The following is a 22,057-nucleotide window of genomic DNA, read 5'->3' on the forward strand; positions in this document are numbered from 1 at the left end:
TAGGAGCAGGAAATAACTGAGAGGAGCCAGCACCATACAACTAGCCAGCTGTCCAGCAGGTGCTCTGTGGACTTTCATGGTCCAGAGACTGGTGGTGGTAGTAAATATGTTATGGTAGTATCCAAAGGCACCAATTGGAATTGAGGCCCTACTGTACTAGTTGTTGTGCAGATGCAGATAAGAGACAATCCTTGCCCCAAACAGCTTCAGTCTAAATGGCACAAAACAGACAAATTAGGAGATAGGGATTTAATGTCTGAGAAAATAAATACATTGACAAAACAGTTCTGCTTTGTGAGGTTCATGTGACTTTTTGGGGGGGGTTCATGTGGCTTGGGCTGCAGGGCTGGTTCATTGTTGTGTAGCATTTAAAGGAGTCTTTAAATTTTGAGGTCGGAGAGCCCAGGAGTTTACACAGCAATTAAGCAGTCCTGCAAGCCCAACTTGGCTGGCACAGGGCCAGCAGTGGCTTTTTCTTTGCTGTGTAGAAATACCCTTAGAGACCCTCCATTAGTTCTTTCCTTTGTTTTCAAAGGTAAAAACAAAAGTCTGTTTTAATGAGAGAGTATTCACAACATTGCCCTTCCCTGCCTAGCTGATGTAGTAATGTATCATGACACCAACTCCCAGCTTTTTTTGTGCACCAATCAGCTTCCTTCCTTAAGCATCTTGTGTGCTCATGCCACCCCTAATACTCAAGAAAAACTCGCTAATACAATGTGCAACCACTACCCTTCCTCCTTCAAATCCCTCCTCAACACTCCCCTCTTTTATGATGCCTACCAAACCCAAGATGCAGACCATGGTCAGGCAAGTAATGAGCAGTGACTGGCCTCTTTCCCCTTACTCTTATTAACTTCCCTATTCCTCATCCTGCTACTACCTCTTGTTCCACATAGCTAGTACTCAGTTTAAGCCCTCTAGTTGCTGTGTAGACATGCCCTAAGAGGAATGTCAGAGCAATGAGCCAGGAAGGTGATATTGGCGGCAGCATTTTGAATGGACTTGAGAGGAGCAAGGTTTTAGTAATCAATGCCAGAATGGAGGATAATAAAGATGCATATGTTGAGGGCTTAAACAGAGTATAGCTATGTGGAACAAGAGGAAAAGTCAGACTTTAGAAAGATTGTCTAGGAAGAAGGGATGAAATTTAGACATGGGCTGAATATTAGGGTCTATAGATGTGGCTGAGTCAAAGACTTTTATCCAAGTTATGGCCCTGGATGCCTGGGAGCATGGTGATTTCCACAGTGAAAGAGAGAAACAGTTGGGGTGTGCAGGAGGGGTGGCTAGCACATCCCTCGGCCTGCCCCGCTTCCCGCAGCTCCCATTGGCCTGGAGCAGTGAACCACGGCCAGTGGAAGCCGCGATCGGCCAAACCTGCAGACATGGCAGGTAAACAAACTATCCTGGCCTGCCAGGAGCTTTCCCTGAATAAGTGACGGACTGGCTTTGAGAACCACTGTGTTAGAGAACATGAAGAGCTCAGCTTTGTCCTTTGTGAATTTGAGAGGACTGGACATCCACAAATAAGTGTTAGGAAGATAAGCAAAGGAACTAGATTAGATGGAGGGAGCGTGGAGTGCTCATTGGTAGAAAGGCAATGAACCTGTGCACTTATGTGGGTTTGATCTATAGGAAAAATGAATTTTTATAGTTTGTGATGTTAGTTAAATGCTATTAATTAGGCTTTGATGTTCATACCATATTGATCAGCATTGGGCAACAGTGACCCTTCTACATTTACTACAGTTTCACATAAGTACACCTCTACCTCGATATAACGCTGTCCTCGGGAGCCAAAAAATCTTAACGCGTTACAGGTGAAACCACGTTATATCAAACTTGCTTTGATCCACCAGAGTGCTCAGCCCCATGCTTCACCCCCACCCCCCGAAGACTGCTTACTGCGTTATATCCTAATTTGTTTTATCGGGTTGCATTATATCAGGGTGGAGGTCTATTAGAAAATAGGGTGCAGGAGATTTATAAAGGAGGTTGTTTTTTTAAAAAAAAATTTTACTTGTAATATTTGGTACCAGCAAAAGGAATTCTGGTAAAACTTTTGGGTGTCTAAAGTTAGATGACATAGTAGATTTTTAGGTGCCTAATTTTAGTCACCAAAGTTTGGAAACTTCTGGTAAATTGCTTCCTGTTTCTGCTTAAATTCTGAGAATCTACCTGTTATCAGTTACGTAGCATCTATATTTTTGGTTTAAAGTGTGTATGTTAAACTTTTTTACTGCTTTAGCTAATACATTTAAATTGCAAAAAAGTTATTCTGCATACTAATGTTCCTCAGAACCAGAAATCTCACAATTTTATTTTCTCAGAGTCAACTTTCCTTTATGGGTGCTGCATGATGGATGTCACGTAATGTTGCTGGTCCTTGTTACATTAACATTAAGTGTAGTACTCAGAGTAATTGCTTCTATTTTAAACTTAAATCTTCATACAAAAGGCACTTTTTGTTTACTTCCAGAAATCAATTAGATTTAGAATGTGAAATCAATATTTTTTGCTGCTTTTGCTATCTGGAGTAGACAAACAATGACCTTTTAGTTTCCTTGAATTCCTGTTAGTAAACAAAATACCCTTTATGAAATAAAGCCTTCTAATTTGGCAAGTAAGGATAACTGTTTCAAAACTGTAGACACACAGGGGTGTGCACCTACATGCCCAATAAATATGCAGAGTTACCACAGTTGGATGAACAAATGAAGTGTATATATTTGTGTACACTTATTTGCATGCACAGTAGTGGTAAATGTGTGCACTAACTTTCTGCAAAGTTGTTCCGAGTTTAGAAATTCGGGCCCTAAATATCTAAGCAGGCAGTATCGGATTAGATTGTGTCAGAGGAAATATTACTCCTGAAAAGTGAACCAATAGCTCTATATATAAAAATAAGAAAAGGAAATCTGGGCACCCCAACTTGTCATGGCAGGTTTTTACAGAATTCTTCATAAAGGCAAAATTTAAAATTTGCTTTCTCCTAGTTGCAGCATCATGACAGTTTCTTTCCTTTCCTATGTAAATGCCATACATTCCCTGAATAGGTGAAGATACACCAGAACCTATAGCTACTTTAATTTTAGTAAGATTATGTCCAAAGTTGTCTTTTGCAGCATGTGCTATATTAAATTAAAATAACAATTTTCTGATAAGTGCACTCTTTCTTTTCAAGCTATGTGAACATTACATATAAAATTATTAAGCCTGAGAAGTCAAGCACTCAAGTTATTAAATACCAGAATTAAAGTTGCCTATGCACACTTAATTTGACCCCCTTGTGCATATGCAGTATTATAAAGTTTTTATCTACATGATCACTTAGTACTTTTTCCCCAGGACCTTGACTTCATTCAGTGTACAGGAGAGAGAGAACTCACTGAATGAGCAGCTGTCCAGTGTTTCTTTTTATACTCCTTCAGTGTGACACCCTAGCCTTGTTTTACTGTATGCCATCCAAACCCTGCACTGAATAAAGAATTAACTTCTTAATGACAGCTTTTATGGTGCTTATCACTTTAGCATCTGAGTAATTACCCGCTTTTTACAGATGGCCAAAGATTAAGGCCAAAATTGTCAAGTATCCAGTAATTTTGGGTGCCCAACTTGAGATGCCAAGGACCTAATTTTTTCAGAAAACTGAGCATCTTTACAGTACTTTAAAGCATAGCTTTCATTGATGATGCTTTCTCATGGCAAGTGCTCAATACTTTGCAAGTCCGACTCCAGGCCGTATGTTGGACTTTGAGAAAATAAGGAAGAAACAATTAGTATCCGTGTAAGGGTCCGTGTACGGGTCCCCTTGTCAGGTGAGGGGTCGCTCTTCACCTTCGGGGCGTCTGGGAACCAGGCCGCCTCACTACCGGAGGCTGGGTAGCAGTTCAGTCTTACAGTCCACGCCCTAGATCAGGGCGGGACAACAGGCAGTAGTCCTGGGCTCAGACCCTCAGGCAGGGGCTGAGCAAACACCCAGCAGTTCCGTTTATCAAAGCCCAAGCCCTAGCTCAGGGCGGGGCAGCAATAGGTACAGAGCTCAGTCCCTCAGGCAGGGCTGAGCAAACCACAGGTAAGTCCAGGCTTCTAAGCCTGAGCGTTGGGGTGAGGGGGAGACTGCCACCCCCTACTCATGGGTGGCAGGGGGACGCAGGCCCACCCACTCCACTGCGTCCCAGACCGGGGCCCTAGCAGCAGCATGGATCCGCTGCAGTCAGTGGGGATCCTGGCCGCAACACACTGACATAGGCTCAGTGTCGGCTACAGCCAGACTGGGGTCAGCTATCCCCGGGCCACTTCCAATCTCCCCCTCCATTGGTACCTGTATCGTCGGGGCTTCGGCAGGGGGGTCCACCAGCATCGGCTCTTCAGGATACGGGTGCACGGGAGGGCTCGGCCAGTCCTCCTCAGGGTACCGGGCTCGGGGCAGGCTCGGTTCAGCAGGAGCTCGGGCACCAGCGTCTGTCCTCTCCAGCGGCTGGGGCCCAACTGAGCGCTGGGCCCGGGCCTTTAGACTTCCTGTCCCGCCCCTTGACTTCCGGGGGGGTGGGGACAGGTGGCGGTGGCTCCGCCCACTGAGGCAGCTGTTCTGGCTCTACCCTCTCAGGTGCGGCTGGGAGCCAGGCCGCCTCACTACAATCCACTTGTGAAACATTTGTCTGCAATGACTTGTCCAGCATTTTATAGAAACTCTGTTGCAGAGACAAACATAACATCCTGTTCTTTAGGGAGCATTCAGCTGCTTCAAGCATAAGAACATCCCTTCTCTCCTTGCAGTCCCTTGCCTCATTCTCTACACACCTTTTTAGCTTCTCCAAGTGAGATGGGGTGGAGTGTGTCCTACAGACAACACCCTAATTCACTATACAACCTTGATTAATCCCTACAATGCAAATCTATCCTGTCCTGGTCACACAGCAGGTCAGCGTGGTTGAGCTGGGCATAGACCCAGGACTCCTCACTTCTAGGCCAGTACCCTATCCATCAACTTTGCTGCCTTCTCATTGTTTCTGTTTGTCTGATCTTCATTGATCTTAGGCTAGTAAGAAATTTATAGAGCATCTGGATGTCTAATAAAATATCATGCTTCTTTATTCCCTCTATTAAACACTGATTTCTAAAAAATAGATGTCAGATATTTACAGAGTACCCATTCTTAGAAAAATATAGGTGTCTGAATGAGTTGTTTTAAAGTAATTGAGCATCCATTCTAATGAGACAGTTATGTACAGTATATGGGGAATGTTAATATTCTTGCACATAAAAGTGAATTGTAGCTGTGATTCTTTAAATTTAGTGGATTAATGTGCATAGGGTTCTCAGCTATCTGCTGTGTTATCTACAGCATAAACCAAGGATTGGTCATGGGTCCAGTTCTGTTCAGTATCTTCATACATGATTTAGATAATGGCATAGAGAGTACACTTAAAGTTTGCAGCCAATACTAAGTTGGGAGGGGCTGCAAGTGCTTTGGAGGATATGATTACAATTCAGACCATTTCTTCAGTTTGTCCAGATCATTTTGAAGTAAATAGGATGAAATTCAATAAGGACAAATGCAAAGTACTCCACTTAGGAAGGAACAATCAGTTGCATACATGCAAAATAGGAACTGACTGCCATGAGGGAGTACTGCAGAAAGGATCTGGGGGTTATAGTGGATTGGATCACAGACTAAGTGAGTCAACAGTGTAATGCTGTTGCAAAAAAAGCAAACATCATTCCTGGATGTACTAGCAGGAGTGTTGTAAGCAAGACATGAGAAGTAATTATTCTGCTCTGCTCCATGCTGATAAGGCCTCAGCTGGAGTATTGTGTCCATTTCTGGGCGCCACATTTCAGGAAAGATGTGTCCAAATTGGAGAGAGCTCCGAGGGGAGCAACAAAAAAGATTAAAGGTCTAGAAAACATCACCTATGTGGAAAGACTGGAAAAAAAATTGGGTCTGTTTTAGTCTAGAAAAGAGACTAGGGGCGAGGGCATAACAATTTAAAACTATATAAAAGATTGTTACAAGGAGGAGGATGGCAAATTGTTTTGTTAACCTCTGAGGATAGGACAAGAAACAATGGGCTTAAATTTCAGCAAGGGAGGTTTAGGTTGGACATTAGGGAAAAACTTCCTAACCGAGAGTAGTTAAGCACTGGAACAAATTTCCTAGGGAGGTTGTGGAATCTCCATCATTGGAGGTTTTTAAGAGCTGGTTAGACCAGTGGTTCCCAAACTGGGGTTCATGAACCCCTGGGGATTTGTGAAATGTTACAGGGGGCTGGGGGGGGGGGGAGAGAGAATCCCTAATGGCGGACAGAGCTGTCCCTAGGGATCCCAGGCAACATGGGGCCCGCAGCCCCTGGACTTCCAAGAGCTAAGGAGATCAAAGCAAACATGTCATGCTGAGGAGATTTAAACTTCAAGACTCCTTATAAGAAACAAAAAGGGAGGTGAATATTTTTTGCTGTTTGTTAAAATTAAATAGGCATCTAGTATTGTTTTAAATTATTATGAAGAACAAGTTTAAGTTTTGTTGTAACATGCGCTGTTTGCCTGGACTGCTCAGACCTGAATGCTTGTGTAGGAGGAACTTTTTTTTGAGTTGGCTTCTTAAATATCTTCATGCGGTTTCACATCTGATACTCCTTGATGCAACATAGGAGCCTTGTCTTATAACAGGCTTATTCAAAGTAATACAAGCTACGAAAGTGAGATCTTGGAAGAGTGTTGCCGTTTTCATATAGTAATAAAAATACTGTAATGATGATTAATAAGTGTGTAATAAGCATGTCATAAAACAAATTTTATATTTCCAAGATCACTGCTTTTATAATTTATACTTGGGTAAAGGAGAAAATCCCTGGAAATATTCATTTTTAAGAGGGGGTTCGTGAGACTTGACATGCTAGTGAAAAGGGTTCACAGGCTGTTAAAGTTTAGGAACCACTGGGTTAGACAAACACCTGTCAGAAATGGTCTAGTTAATACATAGTCCTGCTTTGAGTGCAAGGGACTGGAGTAGATGAATTTTCACGGCCCCTTCCAGTCCTATGATTCTATGTTAAAGAAAATATTCTGTGAATTGATATGCAAAGTACATCAAACATTATGCTCTTGTTGGACAAACATAAATAATGGCTCTGTAGTCTTGGCAAAGTCACTAGATGACTTCAGGATGGTCTAGGACAAGGAAAATGGACTATTCTAGGTAGTGGCAGCTATTTGACTTTCTCTTTTTATTTTGTTGGCTTTTGTAATCACACATTAAATGTATGAATTTACAGAATTATGGATATAATTAAATCCATACATCTGAGTTTCCCCCGAAGGTCCTGGCAATATGAGCCACTTGACTCAGTGTTAAAATGAACATTGAAAGGGTGTGTCGAGCCTGATCTCACTGCTTGATAAGTCACTTCCTTTCTCCTTGCTGTCATCAGCTAGTACTTGTCCATCCCTAGTTGACAGTAGCAGTGGCAAAAACCAAAGGATGACACCACTTCAGATTGGTTTCTGTATCCTATATCAAGAAATTAATAGAATGTGCAAAGTTTACCAGCTAGATTTCTAGGCTTCTATGTAGCTCGTGGCCTTATTCAATTAATTGAATTCCTTTCATTTGCATGTAATCTTGAAGTGTCTAACTGTCTGTTTGGTATCTAGTTGCTAAGCACTTCACAAGCTTTAATTAAGCTTTGCAAGTTTCTTGAGAGGTAGGCAAGTACCATAATGTTCACTTTACAGATGAGACTTGCACAACTTAACACATGAAGTTTGTGGCAAAACTGGGACTAGACTCTGAGCAGACCCCAGTTCTAAACCCAACCATAAAACCATCCTTCCCCTCCTACCGAATCCAGCTCTCCATCAGGAGACATTAGTTTGGGGAAACTAGTATAGAAGAGGCTTGGATACAGTGTTCGGGGGTGGGGGTTGTTTTGTGCCTGGGTTTTTTTGTTAGTTTAAAAAAAAAAAAACCTATCCAGAGAAACTTGGCTTTTGGGCTTCCAACAGGGAAGTAAAGATGTTCACATATCGTGTATGTGTCTCTGAGTCATCTTATCATTCAGAATTTTTTTATGTTATTAGAAATGTCTCATTCTCTGCATTTTTGTCAGGGCTTTTTGTTTCTCTTTGGGGAAAACTCTTTTCATAAAAATGATGCATGTGCAAAATAACAATATTTAATTTTTATTTAGCAAGGTTCCAGTTATTGACAGAGTCCTCTGTGCAATATGGTAACTGTTTGTTCCTTTCCTCCAAAGTGCTTTTCCACAAAATCTAGAAAAATGTTGTTTTAAAATCCCATGCATATAATGCATTTCAGTAAGTCTCATGGAAGCTGTTTAAAAGTATTCTAGAACTTTTCTAGTGAAAGCTAATGCCACTTTAATTAGATAGCTCTTTATAAGGGTCAATATTTTGGGTTAAAAGAAATTTTACAAAGCTTTAAAGCTTCTGTGGCATTTAATATATCTAATCAAAGTACAGTTGACCTCTGTGTTGTTCTCATAAATTAGAATATTTTAGTTTTACTGTAATTTTTATCAAGGCTTCAGCAGTAAAACTATTAGACATGTGTGTTTTGAAATGAAATATAAAAGCTGACCTTTTTTAGGTGAAGTTGATCCTAAAGAGAGAATAGCACGACAAAGGAAACTGTTACAAAAGAAACTTGGCCTTGATATGGGAGCTGCAATTGGAATGAACACTGAAGACCTGTTCAATGATGAGGATTTGGACTATACTCCTACTTCGGCTTCACTTGTAAACAAACAACCTGTAGGTAAAACCTCGGGCTGTTTGACTGCAAGGAATAATACAGTGGGTTTGCTTCATTTGTGCTTCTGCCATTGTAAATCATTATATTTAAATACTAAGCTTGACTTGTAATTTTGCTCTCTTTCAAACACTTAAATTTCATAAGTTGCATATTAGTCATATTCAGTACAGTGCCAAACTACTGCTCTGGGTTTCAAGTAACATGGGTGCTATGGGGAAGTGAGAACAAGAGGGTGTTTTTGTTTGTTTTTGTACTTGGGGGGTGGGGTGAACTTTAGGTACAGGCAGGATTGACATTGAATGGATTCTTATTTTTCAGACTCTTCAGGCTGCTGAGTTGATTGATTCAGAATTTCGAGCTGGTATGAGCAGTAGACAAAAGAATAAAGCTAAAAGAATGGCTAAGTTATTTGCAAAGCAAAGATCCAGGGATGCAGTAGAGACTAATGAGAAGAGGTACTGTAGCAATTGCTTTCTTGTTTGTTTTTTTCTGGTAATGTAGTAAGTGATCAGGCCAGCTCAGAAATTCCCATTCTGGCTTGGTTCTGAGAACTCTTCAATGAAGCTTGGTTCCACCTTTCAATAATTCCAGTAAATATATAAACTATTAATACACCATTCTTTATTGCTGCATAATAGAGATGTACTGTTGTCCTCAGAAGGCAGTTTCAGTGAGAATAAAATAGCAACAGGGATAGGATAAACAGCAACCTTAATCACAAATTCAGTTCTCATATAGAGAAACAGGCTAGACTTCAGGTACCTTTCTAACTAACCTAGAACTGTGATAAATCTCTCCAGTGAAACAGAACTCAGTCTTTCAAATGGTCTCTGCCAATAGCCCTAACAGTAAAACTTTAGTTATAAGAATTTTGTTATTTTGTGCTTTACTTTAAAAACCATAATGAATCCAGGTCTCTAGTTAACGCTTTAGCTGGGAACCTTTTCCGTATATAATGTAATATATTACATTTGACATTCATGGTGGTTAAGGACCTGATGGTACTTAGAATTAAAATCATGGATTAATGAAGATCAATATGGCTAAATTTTTCTCAATCTGTGTTTTATTTCTCCAACATACTTATAGTATGTTTTCCTCTCAGTGATTTTGTACCACATGAATTGTCCACGACTGTTACGTTAAAAAAACAAAACAAAATGAGTTTCTTCTAGACACTGTTTGAAAATTCCTCCTCTTGCATTTCCCTGTTCAAATAGCTGGGAGAGGTTGGAAAGTGGGATGGCATTGAGTATTCTTGTGTACGATCCTTCACTGGGTAAATCACTGAATAATAAAGCTCATGGTAACTTACATACAAGGAATACATTCCAACATATTTATCCCCTAAATGTAACTTGGTAGCTAACATCTTTATATTGGTTAGTTAAGAAGAGACACTTCCATTTTCTACTGAAGTCATCTAAAGAAAGAACATAAATAAAAATGTAATAAGAATGTTTTCAAGACGCTCAGAGGAAGTGATTACTCCTGCTACAATGCATAATGTTTCTATTCACAAACATGACATATTTTAACTTCCTTTTTAGCAATGATAGCACTGATGGGGAACCAGAAGAAAAGCGCAGAAAAGTAGCAAATGTTGTCATCAACCAGCCTGCCACTGACTCAAAAGTTTTGGTAGACAATGCACCAGAAGAGGTACAATATGTCCCCTTTTATTAAGGGATTGATAACTTGGTGATGTGGGCCAATGTTGGTGGTTTTTTAAACTGCTTTGTGCTCCCAAATTCTTCAGTTCATGTTACCATTAATTTACCAAAACCAGAAGAGGAAGGAATTTCACTTGCAAAACTGCAACATGCTGACTGCTTTCTCATCAAGTATCCTAATAAACAGATGTATATTTAGTTTTTTTTTTTTTTTAATCTACAACTACAAGAGCAGAGTGGTTTTTTTTTTTTTTTCTGACACTGCATGTGAGGTTGAGATCACTGTTAATTGACTAGTGGTAATCTATGACTTCAGTGAACTTCACTTGAGAACCATCTGGCTTCTTATCCAATAGGCAGATTAACACTGCTGGTGGCTGTAGTCTTAAATGTAGGTGCCTTTAGGGTGTTAAATTGAAAAGCTAGGCTAGAGCAGGTAAAAGGTAATAAAAGATCACTGTGACCAATAAATAATCTGTTCTGAAAATGCTGATAAGAGACAAAGATTGAGGGAACCTTTTTAATCAGACCTAATTTAGACTAAAATTTCTAGTTTATAACTGAAGAATTAAACTGTATCACAAAGACTTTTTGAAGAAATTCACAATTTATGGAAAGACTGAAGTTGGAAAATTGTAGAGTAGCTGTATTTAGAAGTGGGAAATAGTATATGGGAAAACAGACCTTGTGTAACCTCCACAATTTTTTTATTTAAAGTGGGCTTTATCATTATAAGATTTGAAGTATCTTCTCCATCAAAATGAGACTTAGTCTAGTTCCTATACAAAGTTTACTAACAGTCTTGTGTGCAAGACTGTGATGACATTGTCATAATTGGTTCATCTTATTTTTACTTTTTCTGTTGGACAAATGCTGAGTGGCTGATTGCTAAGATAGATAAAAATAACCAATTTAGACTGACTTTGGGTTGAACTGTAAACTACTGTCTCAAAACCTCTTCATCTGTACAGAGTCACAGTTGGTTCAAAATTGGTTTCTGTTCTGTATCTTTGATATTTTTGGGGGTCACACACAATGCTGCCTCTGTGGTGTACGAACATCCAATACCTTCTAAAAAATGCTGGCTTAAGCATTAGCTAAAGATGACCCAACTCAAACCTGACAGGGCTGTTACTATGTCTACACTACAAACTAGGGTGTGATTCTCAGCCACTACTGTTCATACCTGCACTAGGTATCATCAAGCTAAACAGTAGTGTAGCTGTGGAAGCACAAGCAGTAGTATTCTGCCAAGTACAAACTGGCCTGAACTTTACAGGGCCTGTGCAGCTACACTAGCATTTATAGTTGCGCAAGTTCTCACTGAGGTACTGCGAATATGCATATGTGAGCTGGGAATCACATCCCTAGCTTGCAGTGTAGATTTAAGTTGTATGGCTCCAAGGTAGGACTCTCACCTGCTTTGTCTTACGACAAAACTTGCATACCATAAGAATCAAGAATAAGGCCAAGAACCCTTCCTTACCTTTTGTGTCAGTGAGACACCTGACAGAAGGCTGATGTTCCAGAACTCTGAGATTGATCTCTTCTGGAGGAGGAAGTCCCAGCATAATAAACAGGTTATGCCAGCCTTTAACCAGTCTTCTTATACCCAAGGTGAGAAGTGCTGTGTTATCAACATCATCTGACTCTCATCACCGTTCCAACTTCTATGCCAGAAGAGGCCAAAAGATTTAGAGCTGATGAATTCACAAACCCCCTCTTACCTCCAGTATCTTATTTTTCCTTTCATTAATTGGGAGATGTCCCAGCCTTTTATTCGTGTGTGTGTGCGCTCTCAAAGACCACATGAAAAGGGTGCCAGAAAGAAAGTTGTTGTTTTTTTTTTCTCCTCCCCTCTTTCTCTCTCCTTCCCCCCCACCCCAATTTAAACCTCCTCATAAACACTTTTTAGTGTGGTGTGTGTCTAGAGTCCTAAGAAATTTGAGGCTGTTAAATGTTGCATTTGTGTTGGGGAAAACTTATGCTCTATTATTAAACAAGACTGGAAATTTAAAATAATAGATGGCATTCTGTCAGAAACTTGGAAATTCCTGTCAATTCTCTGGACTTTTTCTATTCAGGATGGTGTGGCAAAGTATATTAAATTACTAGACAATTTCCTTCAATGTATATTTCCATTAAAAACAGCTTACTGGTGGGAAGACTGTTTGGTTTTTTTTCCTACAGGCTTTTCTACATGGCAAGTTCAAGTCTGGCAAGCTGGTGTGCTATACGGTCACACCCTGGCTTGCTGTGCAACTAATTTGCTGTGTAGACAAATGATAGTGGGAGAAAAGACTAAAGTCAAAGTAATTAACTTTTTTTTATCTGTTGGATAAACTGGTGATGTATCTTGTGTTTGTAAGTCTGTTTGACATGGAACTCTAAATTTCCCTAATCATTAACTTCAGATAGTCTATTGTTGATTGAGTATTTTTTGTTTGTTTTTAGGCAAATGAATGGCCTTTAGAAAGCTTCTGTGAAGAAGTATGCAATGATCTTTTTAACCCATCCTGGGAGGTAAGAATTATGCATAGCCTTCTTGTATCTAATTTGTACAAATAAAGAATTGATGCCATTAGAAACTGGGACTTGTATTCAGTGATGAGCTGCTAAAATCTTAACAACCGGTTCCCTATAAAAAGTTCTGATTTAAGGGATGTGCCACAGTATGTATTTTTTGTACCAATAGGGTTACCATACGTCCGTATTTTCCCGGGAGGAATTTTTAAAATTTTAGCACCCAGACAGCGATTTTAAGAACCTAAAAGCCTGACATCTCTGGGAAAATACAGATGTATGTTAACCCTACCTAAAGTTCTTTGTTAAAAAGATGGGCCTGAACTAGAAATGAGCACCATTTCACATGTGTGGGTCCCCGCCACTCCCTTGGGGTGTGCTAGGGTGACCAGATGTCCCAATTTTATAGGGACAGTCTCAATTTTTGGGTCTTATTCTTATATAGGCTCCTATTACCCCTCACCCCTGTCCCAGTTTTTCACACTTGCTGTCTGGTCACCCTAGGGTGTGCACATGTGTGGGTCCCAGCTGCTCCCTGCCCCCCCCCCCTCATTGAAGCAGGTGTGCAGGGTTAGTGCCCTGAGAACTGCATGGCACCAGTGGACATGGGGCTGGCTGCAGACAGGGGCGTGGGGTAGGGCTAGCTGGAGGCAGGGAGTGTGACACGGGCTGGCTGCAACAGGGGCTGGCTGTGGGCAGGTGGTGTTGGCGGGGAAGGGGGCTGTGGGCAGGGGCTGGCTGCAGGCAGGGACTGTGGTAGGGGGCAAGAGGGGTGGCAGGGGCTGTGGCAGGGAGCAGGAGGGGTGGCAGGGGCTGTGGCAGGACAGATGGGAGGGGCTGGCTGTGGGCAGGGGAGGGTGGCAGGGCAGGGGGTGCAGGCAGAAGGCTCTGGGCGGGGGCAGGGCAGGGGTGCAGCCGGGGCTGGGTGACGGGCTGGCTGCAGCAGGGGGGTGCAGGCAGGGGAGCAGGGGTGTGCAGACACTCACACGGGGTGCAGCTGGGAGCAGGAGGTGGCTGCGGGCAGGGGGTGCAATGGGGGGTGGCAGGGCAGGAGGTGCGGCAGGGTCTGGCTGCAGACGGGGTGCAATGGGGGTGGCAGGGCAGGGGTGCAGACGGGGCTGTGGGCAGGGTGACGGGCTGGCTGCAGCGGGGGTGCAGACACTCACGGGGTGCGGCTGGGAGCAGGAGGTGGCTGCGGGCGGGGGGCAGGGGGTGCAATGGGGGGTGGCAGGGCAGGAGGTGTGGCAGGGACTGGCTGCTGGCAGGGGGTGCAATGGGGGGTGGCAGGGCAGGGGGTGCAGACGGGGCTGTGGGCAGGGTGACGGGCTGGCTGCGGCGAGGGGGTGCAGACACTCACACGGGGGGAGCGGCTGGGAGCAGCCCGAGCAGCCGGACGCAGCCGGGGACTCGCCAGGCAGCAGAAGGGAGCCCCAGGGCCAAAGGTCCAAGGAGCAGCAGCAACAGGGCCAGGAGGCAGCTCACATGCCTCCCACAGCGCAGCATGGCGCCCCCTGGCAGCCGGGAGGAGGAATTACACCCTTCCCAGCCAGAGCCCATCAAAGCTTCCCTTGCAGGGAAGCCAGTTAACAAGCGGTTCTAAAACCGCTTCTAAATTTAACAACCGGTTAGTGTGAACTGGTGCGAACCGGCTCCAGCTCACCCCTGTTTGTATTTACATTTCATGTTTATGCCATGATCCTGCATCAGGGACTGCAAGTGCAGTTTTCTGCACTTGTGCTGCGTTCCATTTACTCCACTAGGACTCAACACAGATGCCCAGAGGTCTGATAGTGGATCTTGGAGTCCCATTGAAGTGAATGGAACTTGGCACGGTGTAGATTTCTGTATTAGTTTTCCCTGATGTGGGATGGCCTAAATATCTTTTAGGTAGGCTTTGTTTCTTTAAATAACATCTGTTTTTATTCAGAATAACTAAATGTAGACTCCAAGGTAGCATTCTAGAGAGGCATTTGGTAGCGTCTTAATTCATAGAATCATAGTCCATCTCCCTGCTCAAAGCAGGACCAAACCCCAACTAAATCATCCCAGCCAGGGCTTTGTCAAGCCTGACCTTAAAAACTCCTAAGGAAGGAGATTCCACCACCTCCCTAGGTAACCCATTCTAGTGCTTCACCACCCTCCTAGTGAAAAGTTTGTTTGTTTGTTTGTTTTTTCCCTAATATCCAACCTAAACCTCACCCACTGCAACTTGAGACCATTATTCCTTGTTCTGTCATCTGCTACTACTGAGAACAGTCTAGATCCATCCTCTTTGGAACCTCCTTTCAGGTACACCTCTACTCCAATATAACGCGACCCAATATAACACAGATTCGGATATAACACGGTAAAGCAGTGCTCTGAGGGGATGGGGCTGTGCCAATGTTGGCTAAGAGAAAGAAAGACAACAGCACTGCTTGGCAGCAGAGGTTGAGCTAACAACTCCCAGTGTGCAAGGCAACAACCCTCCCCTACCCTCACAATGAGCAATCAGAGGCGCGGCCAGGATTCAGGACGCACTGGCCAGCCCGAGATGGTCGGGAGTGGAGTCCTCTAGGTAACAGCTCGTCAGCCCCCGAGGGCAAGGTGCCGGAACACACAAGCGGACCCGTCTCTACCTGTACAGAGCTCGTTCTTTGTCCACCATGTCGGACACGCTTCTGGAGCAGCCACCAGCAGGGTCAGCCTCACCTGGCTCCTGCATCTACCGGCAATCTGGGGCGGCAGCGGCAGGTCACAGCAGAAGGGCACACGAGAGACGTGGGAGCTGCCGGTGCAGCACTCTGCCCGAGCCTCGCCCCACCCTACAGGGTCCTGCTCCCCATTGAGGAGTCAGGCCACACGGTCCCTGCTGCCCAAGTAGCAAAGGCTGCGGCCAGCCGGCGCAGCCCTTAGCAGGGAGGCAGGAGCAAGGAGCCACTTCACCCAGCAGGGAGGGGAGAGAGGACAGAGACCGAGCCCTTGCTTGAGGGGGATCTCTGGGGTGGGAAAACAGGACTTCCCTGCCTAGAGTGAGATGGCTGCAAACAGCCTGGGGGTAGCCACTGTGTAACTCAGACCTGCTGTGGTCACAGCTGCCGCCATGCTGGCCCCTCAGCCTAGAGTAGGGGTTGTAAGAGCTCTGAAAACTAGCTGGGGATCAGAGAGCTGGGGATCTGTGTCTGTCAATCGAAGGCCACAGCAAGTTCAATACACCTCTACCCCAATATAACGTGACCTGATATAACACGAATTTGGATACAACGCGGTAAAGCAGTGCTCCGGGGTGGGGCAGGGCTGTGCGCTCCGGCTGATGAAAGCAAGTTCGATATAAAGCGGTTTCACTTATAATGTGGTAAGATTTTTTTGGCTTCCGAGGGCAGTGTTATATTCCGAGGGTAGAGGTGTAGTTGAAAGCAGCTATCAAATCCCCCCTCATTCTTCTCTTCTGCAGACTAAACAATCCCAGTTCCCTCAGCCTCTCCTCATAAGTCATGTGCTCCAGCCCCCAATCGTTTTTGTTGCCCTCCACTGCACTTGCATAAATTAAGTTGTCATGGGATAAAAGGGAAGGTCCTTTCATGGATTGAGAACTGGTTAAAAGACTGGGAACAAAGGGTAGGAATAAATGGTAAATTCTCAGAATGGAGAGGGGTAACTAGTGGTGTTCCCCAAGGGTCAGTCCTAGGACCAATTCTATTCAACTTATTCATAAATGACCTAGAGAAAGGGATAAAAGATGAGGTGCAAAGTTTGCAGATGATACTAAACTGCTCAAGATAGTTAAGACCAAAGCAGACTGTGAAGAACTTCAAAAAAGATTTCACAAAACAAAGTGATTGGACAACAAAATGGCAAATGAAATTTCATGTGGATAAATATAAAGTAATGCACAGCAGGGGGGGGGAAATAACCCCAACTGTACATGCAATATGATGGGTGGGGGGGGGGGGCTAATTTAGCTACAATGAATCAGGAAAAAGATCTTGGAGTCATCATGGATAGTTTTCTGAGGACATCCACGCAGTGTGCAGTGGCGGTCAAAAAAGCAAACAGGGTGTTAAGAATCATTAAAAAAGGAATAGAAAATAAGACAGAGAATATAAATCCATGGTACGCCCATATCTTGAATACTGCTTACAGATGTGGTCTCCTCATCTCAAAAAAATATTCTGGCATTAGAAAAGGTTCAGAGAAGGGCAACTAAAATGATTAGGGGTTTGGAACAGGTCCCATATGAAGACAGATTAAAGAGGCTAGGACTTTTCAGCTTGGAAAAGAGGAGACTAAGGGCGGATATGATAGTTATATAAAATCATGAGTGATGTGGAGAAAGTAAATAAGGAAAAGTTATTTACTTGTTCCCATAATACAAGAACTAGGGGCCACCAAAAGAAATTAATGGGCAGCAGGTTTAAAACAAATAAAAGGCAGTTCTTCACACTGCTTAAAGTCAACTTGTGGAACTCCTTGCTTGAGGAGGTTGTGAAGGCTTGGACTATAACAGCGTTGGGAGCAGTGCATTATGGGCCACTATCTCAGCATGCAAGTGATTGCAACGTGCTTCCCAAATGGGGTTGGGGTGGGGTGGAGTGTGACAGGGAGTGTGTTGTGTGTATGTGGGGGGAGAGAGTGGGTTTTTGTGGGGCTGAAAGCATGTCAGCATGCTGTCTTGTAAGTTCAGACACCAGCAGACCCCCTTCTTTCTTACACACGCACCCACCCACCAATGGTTGATTTGTCTGGAAGCAAGTAAGCAGCCAGCTGTCAGAAACGGAGCTTTCAAAAGGCACTTCTGCATTCCTGCAGTGATTAAAAACAATGACAAGAGTGGCCACTTGACCTAAGGGGATTATGGGATGTTTCTGGAGGCCGATCAGAGCGCAGTAATGCAACACCTCGTTCACACTGGCGCCACAGCGCTCCAGCGGGGGCGCAGCAAATGTTGTTCCTCTCGCCAAGGTGGAGTACCAGAAGTGCTCTAGCCGCAGAGTCAGAGCACTCTACGTGCCTTGCCAGTGTGGACGGGGAGTGAGCTAGTGCACACGGGGCTCCTTTATTGCGCTCTAACTCGCAAGCGTAGCCAAGCCCTTAATAAATTACAAAGGCAACTCTATTCATACATCCTCCAGGCGTCTTTCAGTCTGACTCTTGTAAGCAATCTAATCCTAGGTTCCTGTATCACACCTATGTAGAATATTATAAAATGTACATACAAAGATACATTTTTTTTTCATTCCCCTTTCTAGTCAGCAGAAACTGGACTTCATTTTTGTTTTGTGGTGGCTTCTGGTTTGCTGGAGGGAGTGTATCCTGTTTTTAATCTTATTTACTGAGAAGAAAAGAGGAGACATAAGAATAAAAGAAGGCAAAAGTTGTGTGTGTTTTTTGGGTCCCCCCCCAACTTCTTTTTCTGGCTCCTCTTTCTTCCATTTTACTTTTCTTTTGAAGCTCCTATTTGTTATTTCGTAGAGACTTTGTGCCAGGATCCTCAGCTGATGTAAAAATGGAGCTATGCCAATTTAAGGCAGCTGAAGATCTGATCCTTACTCTGAATTGATAAATACACTCCACCCAAGAATCTGACAGTTTTGTGCTACCTTCAAATTAGCATTTTCATAGGAATTAAACTGCCAATATGATATCTCCTGTATTTTTCTTTCCTGTTTTCTGAATTGACTGTCTGAAATCTATTTGGGTGTTTCTACTTGGACGTATAGCTGGGAAGAAAAAATCTGCACAGATACTTCCATATCTTCTTGAAGGTGGGCAGATCTTTCCAGAGGTTGACTCCATGAGAATATATATATATACAAAACAATCTGGAGAGAGTAACTTGCATTTCAGACAAAAAATATCCTAATAATTACTCATTTTTATAACTTTCAAAATATTTTCAGTAATGAAACTACAGATTTAAAAATGGTGAGTGTAGTCTCTGCCTCAATACCTTGTAATTTGGCTCTATATAGAACTACACACTTTGGTGCATTCAGCATCTATACATTAGGATTGAAACGTAAGGCTTTGGGAATCTTCACTCCTGCCTTTCATGTAACCTCACAGAATTTAGGGCTGAATGGCTTCCCAGACCATTGAGGGAATATTTTATTTTTATTTACCTGAAAGGTAAATTTTAATACCTCTGTTCATTAATACAGCTGTTTGACATAGCTCCTTAACTTTGCTATGCAAGCTGGTATACATGTACAGATGGAGTCATAGTGAATCATTTATATTGTCACATACTGACTTCCCAGAGCATTTTTAAGGGATTTGGATCTCCATCGGTTCTTGCTTTGGTTAACAGAACCATGAAGACCATCAGAGCCTAGAAGACTGATTGTTGCAAGCCACCACCAGTGAATTGATTCCTTGGGGAGCAGGACCTTTTTTTTTTAATTACTATTTTATTTTAGATCCATGCCTCTGTCTCCACCACTAATCGCATGTGGAGCTCACATAGCCTATTGTACTGGTGCTAATACTTGGTTTTAGTGTTAATGAAAGATTCTTTAGTTCTGGATTTTGATCTCCAGTGCCTGTATTTCAGATTGTTGTTAGCCCCTAACTCTCACTTATAATTTGCTATTCTAAGGGATGACTTGTGTGGCTCTATTCTGCCTCATTGTTTAACAGTTAAAACTTAGGAACTGACTGAGAGGGGTCTAGTGGATGCTAAGGCAGTGATAATTAAGATTAGAATGTTTGTGGAGGTGGAGGGAAGATCTGTCTTGACTATTATGCAGGCATCCAAGAGGCTATATAATGCTATCTTAAGATAAACAAAATCACGTTTAAGTAACCCACATTTACCTGCCGAGAGATGCTTGCTGCTTTTAATCTACTAAGAAATATTGCAATCCCTTTATATGGTTAGGAAGATTTTGCGCGATCACTGTAAAACTTCATCCAGCATCAGTAAAGGAGCTTTGGTATAATAACTCTGCTTGTCTCTGAATGAACCTCTTCTGAGAATTATCTGGCACTCATAACACAGAAAATTAAAACCTAATAAAAATGACATACTTCTCCATAATCAGACTTTAGAGAAACACTGAAGACTTCTAGGGACGATCAGGGAAATTTCATTACTGCTTTCCATCACCTTTGCCTAGAAACTTCTTACGTATGTGTAAATGTTATAAAATGTCACCAAATCTGTAGCATTCAAAACTTGTTACTGGAAGGAAAAGCAATTTATATTTGAATGTTTTCCAACTTCTTCAATTGATACTGAGCATTTCTAGATGTTAAAAAAAATAATTGGTCTGATTTTTATTCCCCCTTTTGCATGTTTTAGGTTCGGCATGGTGCAGGCACTGCGCTGAGGGAAATACTTAAAGCACATGGGAAAAGTGGTGGCAAAATGGGAGACAGTACTGTAGAAGAGGTAAAATTAGAAGTTGATGGTGATAACCAGCTTATTGAAATACAGGCCAAGCACTATTTAAGTGTAGCTTCTTTTGCAACCTGCAGAACTCTTCTCTTCAAATACTAAAATTGGGATACACAGATGATAGAGGCAATTTAGGAGTGTGGGAGTGGCTGTAAAAGGAGTAATCTAATGACAAAATGTAAATCACCTTTGGTTTAAAAAAAAAAAAATTGAACAAAGAGCCTCTGCATTGACAATTGAGTGCAAACTTGGATTTCAAGAATCAGCTTTGCCATTAGAAAGTATTGGAATCAATATGTTCCAAAGTTGTGACAAGGCAAATTCTACAGCTTAAAGTTTGGCTAATTTAATAAACCTAATTTAGCTAAAATGGCTTTTAGATTATAAAGCAAGTTGTATAATGCTTTTTAATAGGGAAGCTGATTCCATTGGCTTGCTTTGGATGACTAAACCAGGAAGAAGTATTTAGAAGGCAGTCTCCATTTATTTTAAAAAAGCACTTGAGTGGGTATTGATATAGTAGCCCTTAGTAAGTTTTTTAGAAATACCTGTTAACTTCTGCCACCCTTCTTCACATAGTTGCCCCACAATCCTCTGAGCTGGCTGTTGCAAAAGAGACTGTAAGGAAGGCATCAATGCCTTACCCCAATTGCAGAACAAGTGGAACGCAGTCAGGTCTATAAGAGCCCATGCTATAGAGGATGTTCAGGGTTTTTTGTTGGTTTTTTTTTTTCCCCCCTTGGGGTAAGGGCACATGTGAGAGACGTACTTTTACAGCTCAGCAATTCTGCACCATTGCGGTGGCCCAGAGAGGCCATTGCCATAGAAATGCAGGTTGGACTGCCCTACCCGGCACTGGGAGCCCATTACCCTGTGAGGGGGGACTGAGGTGGGTAGAGAGGTACAAGCTGCCATCTCTCCTTTTTGCATCCATGCAAGGATGAATTTGCCCCATTGGAACTTTTCTGCAGAATATTTCTTGTGACTAAGGATGGGAGAACATGAACCTAAATATTTAGCCATTGACAGAATTCTAAATTGTATAGTCTTTAGTTCTTTTCTTGTTTGAAAATGCACTTGTCCGATGGAGATTGCAATTCATTGTCAGAACTGGGAAGAATAAAGTAAATAACAAGTATAGCAACAAAACTACATAAATTTCATGAATATTAAAGTGATAGCTTTTGGGGGGAGTGGTGGAGAGCTGATAATTCAAGGGGGCTTTTGAGGTGAAGGTGGTTTTGGTAATGTCTTTTAGTATTTGTATAGTGTTCAGTCTCTAGAGTCTAGAAAACTTGACTTACTGCTTAGTCTAAATAGAGATGGAGGAAACCTTAACTAGTACAGGGCTTAGCAGAAATTGATTGATTGCTTCCATCCTCTCTCTTTTCTTAGACTAAAACAATACTGGGTGGTTTATTTTAGACTTTTATTTGTAAATGTGTTCAAACTACTATTACAAGGTTCAGTAATGACTTGTATAGTAGGGAATGGGCATTACTTAGTGTTTGCAAGTCATAAGATTTTCTAAAATTTAATAATATTTAGAAGTATGAATACACATTAGAGATGGGTATATAGTAACAAAACTGGACCTAGTAACTAGATGAGCGCATAAAATATCAGCTGTTACAGCTGTCCTTTTTTAAACAACATCCGCATAGTGTCACAATTTGCTCACCTTGACCAATGCAGAGAAGGAAA

General features: G+C 42.4%; 1 protein-coding gene across 4 annotated transcripts in view; it reads left to right on the top strand.

Annotated features, from left to right (window-relative positions):
- BTAF1 (B-TFIID TATA-box binding protein associated factor 1) overlaps positions 1-22,057 on the top strand; it is a 103,104-nt gene that overhangs the window by 13,342 nt on the left and 67,705 nt on the right. For 2 of the 4 annotated variants that reach the window (XM_039482529.1, XM_039482531.1), the window contains exons 5-9: positions 8,615-8,820; positions 9,098-9,234; positions 10,330-10,441; positions 12,907-12,975; positions 20,258-20,347. In XM_039482529.1, the coding sequence (XP_039338463.1) occupies positions 8,615-8,820; positions 9,098-9,234; positions 10,330-10,441; positions 12,907-12,975; positions 20,258-20,347 (614 nt within the window). The remainder of the gene's footprint in view (positions 1-8,614; positions 8,821-9,097; positions 9,235-10,329; positions 10,442-12,906; positions 12,976-20,257; positions 20,348-22,057) is intronic. The other 2 variants (XM_039482530.1, XM_039482532.1) reach the window with 1 other exon arrangement.

This window comes from Mauremys reevesii, linkage group 7, assembly GCF_016161935.1.
Source record: "Mauremys reevesii isolate NIE-2019 linkage group 7, ASM1616193v1, whole genome shotgun sequence".
Lineage (NCBI taxonomy): Eukaryota > Metazoa > Chordata > Testudines > Geoemydidae > Mauremys > Mauremys reevesii.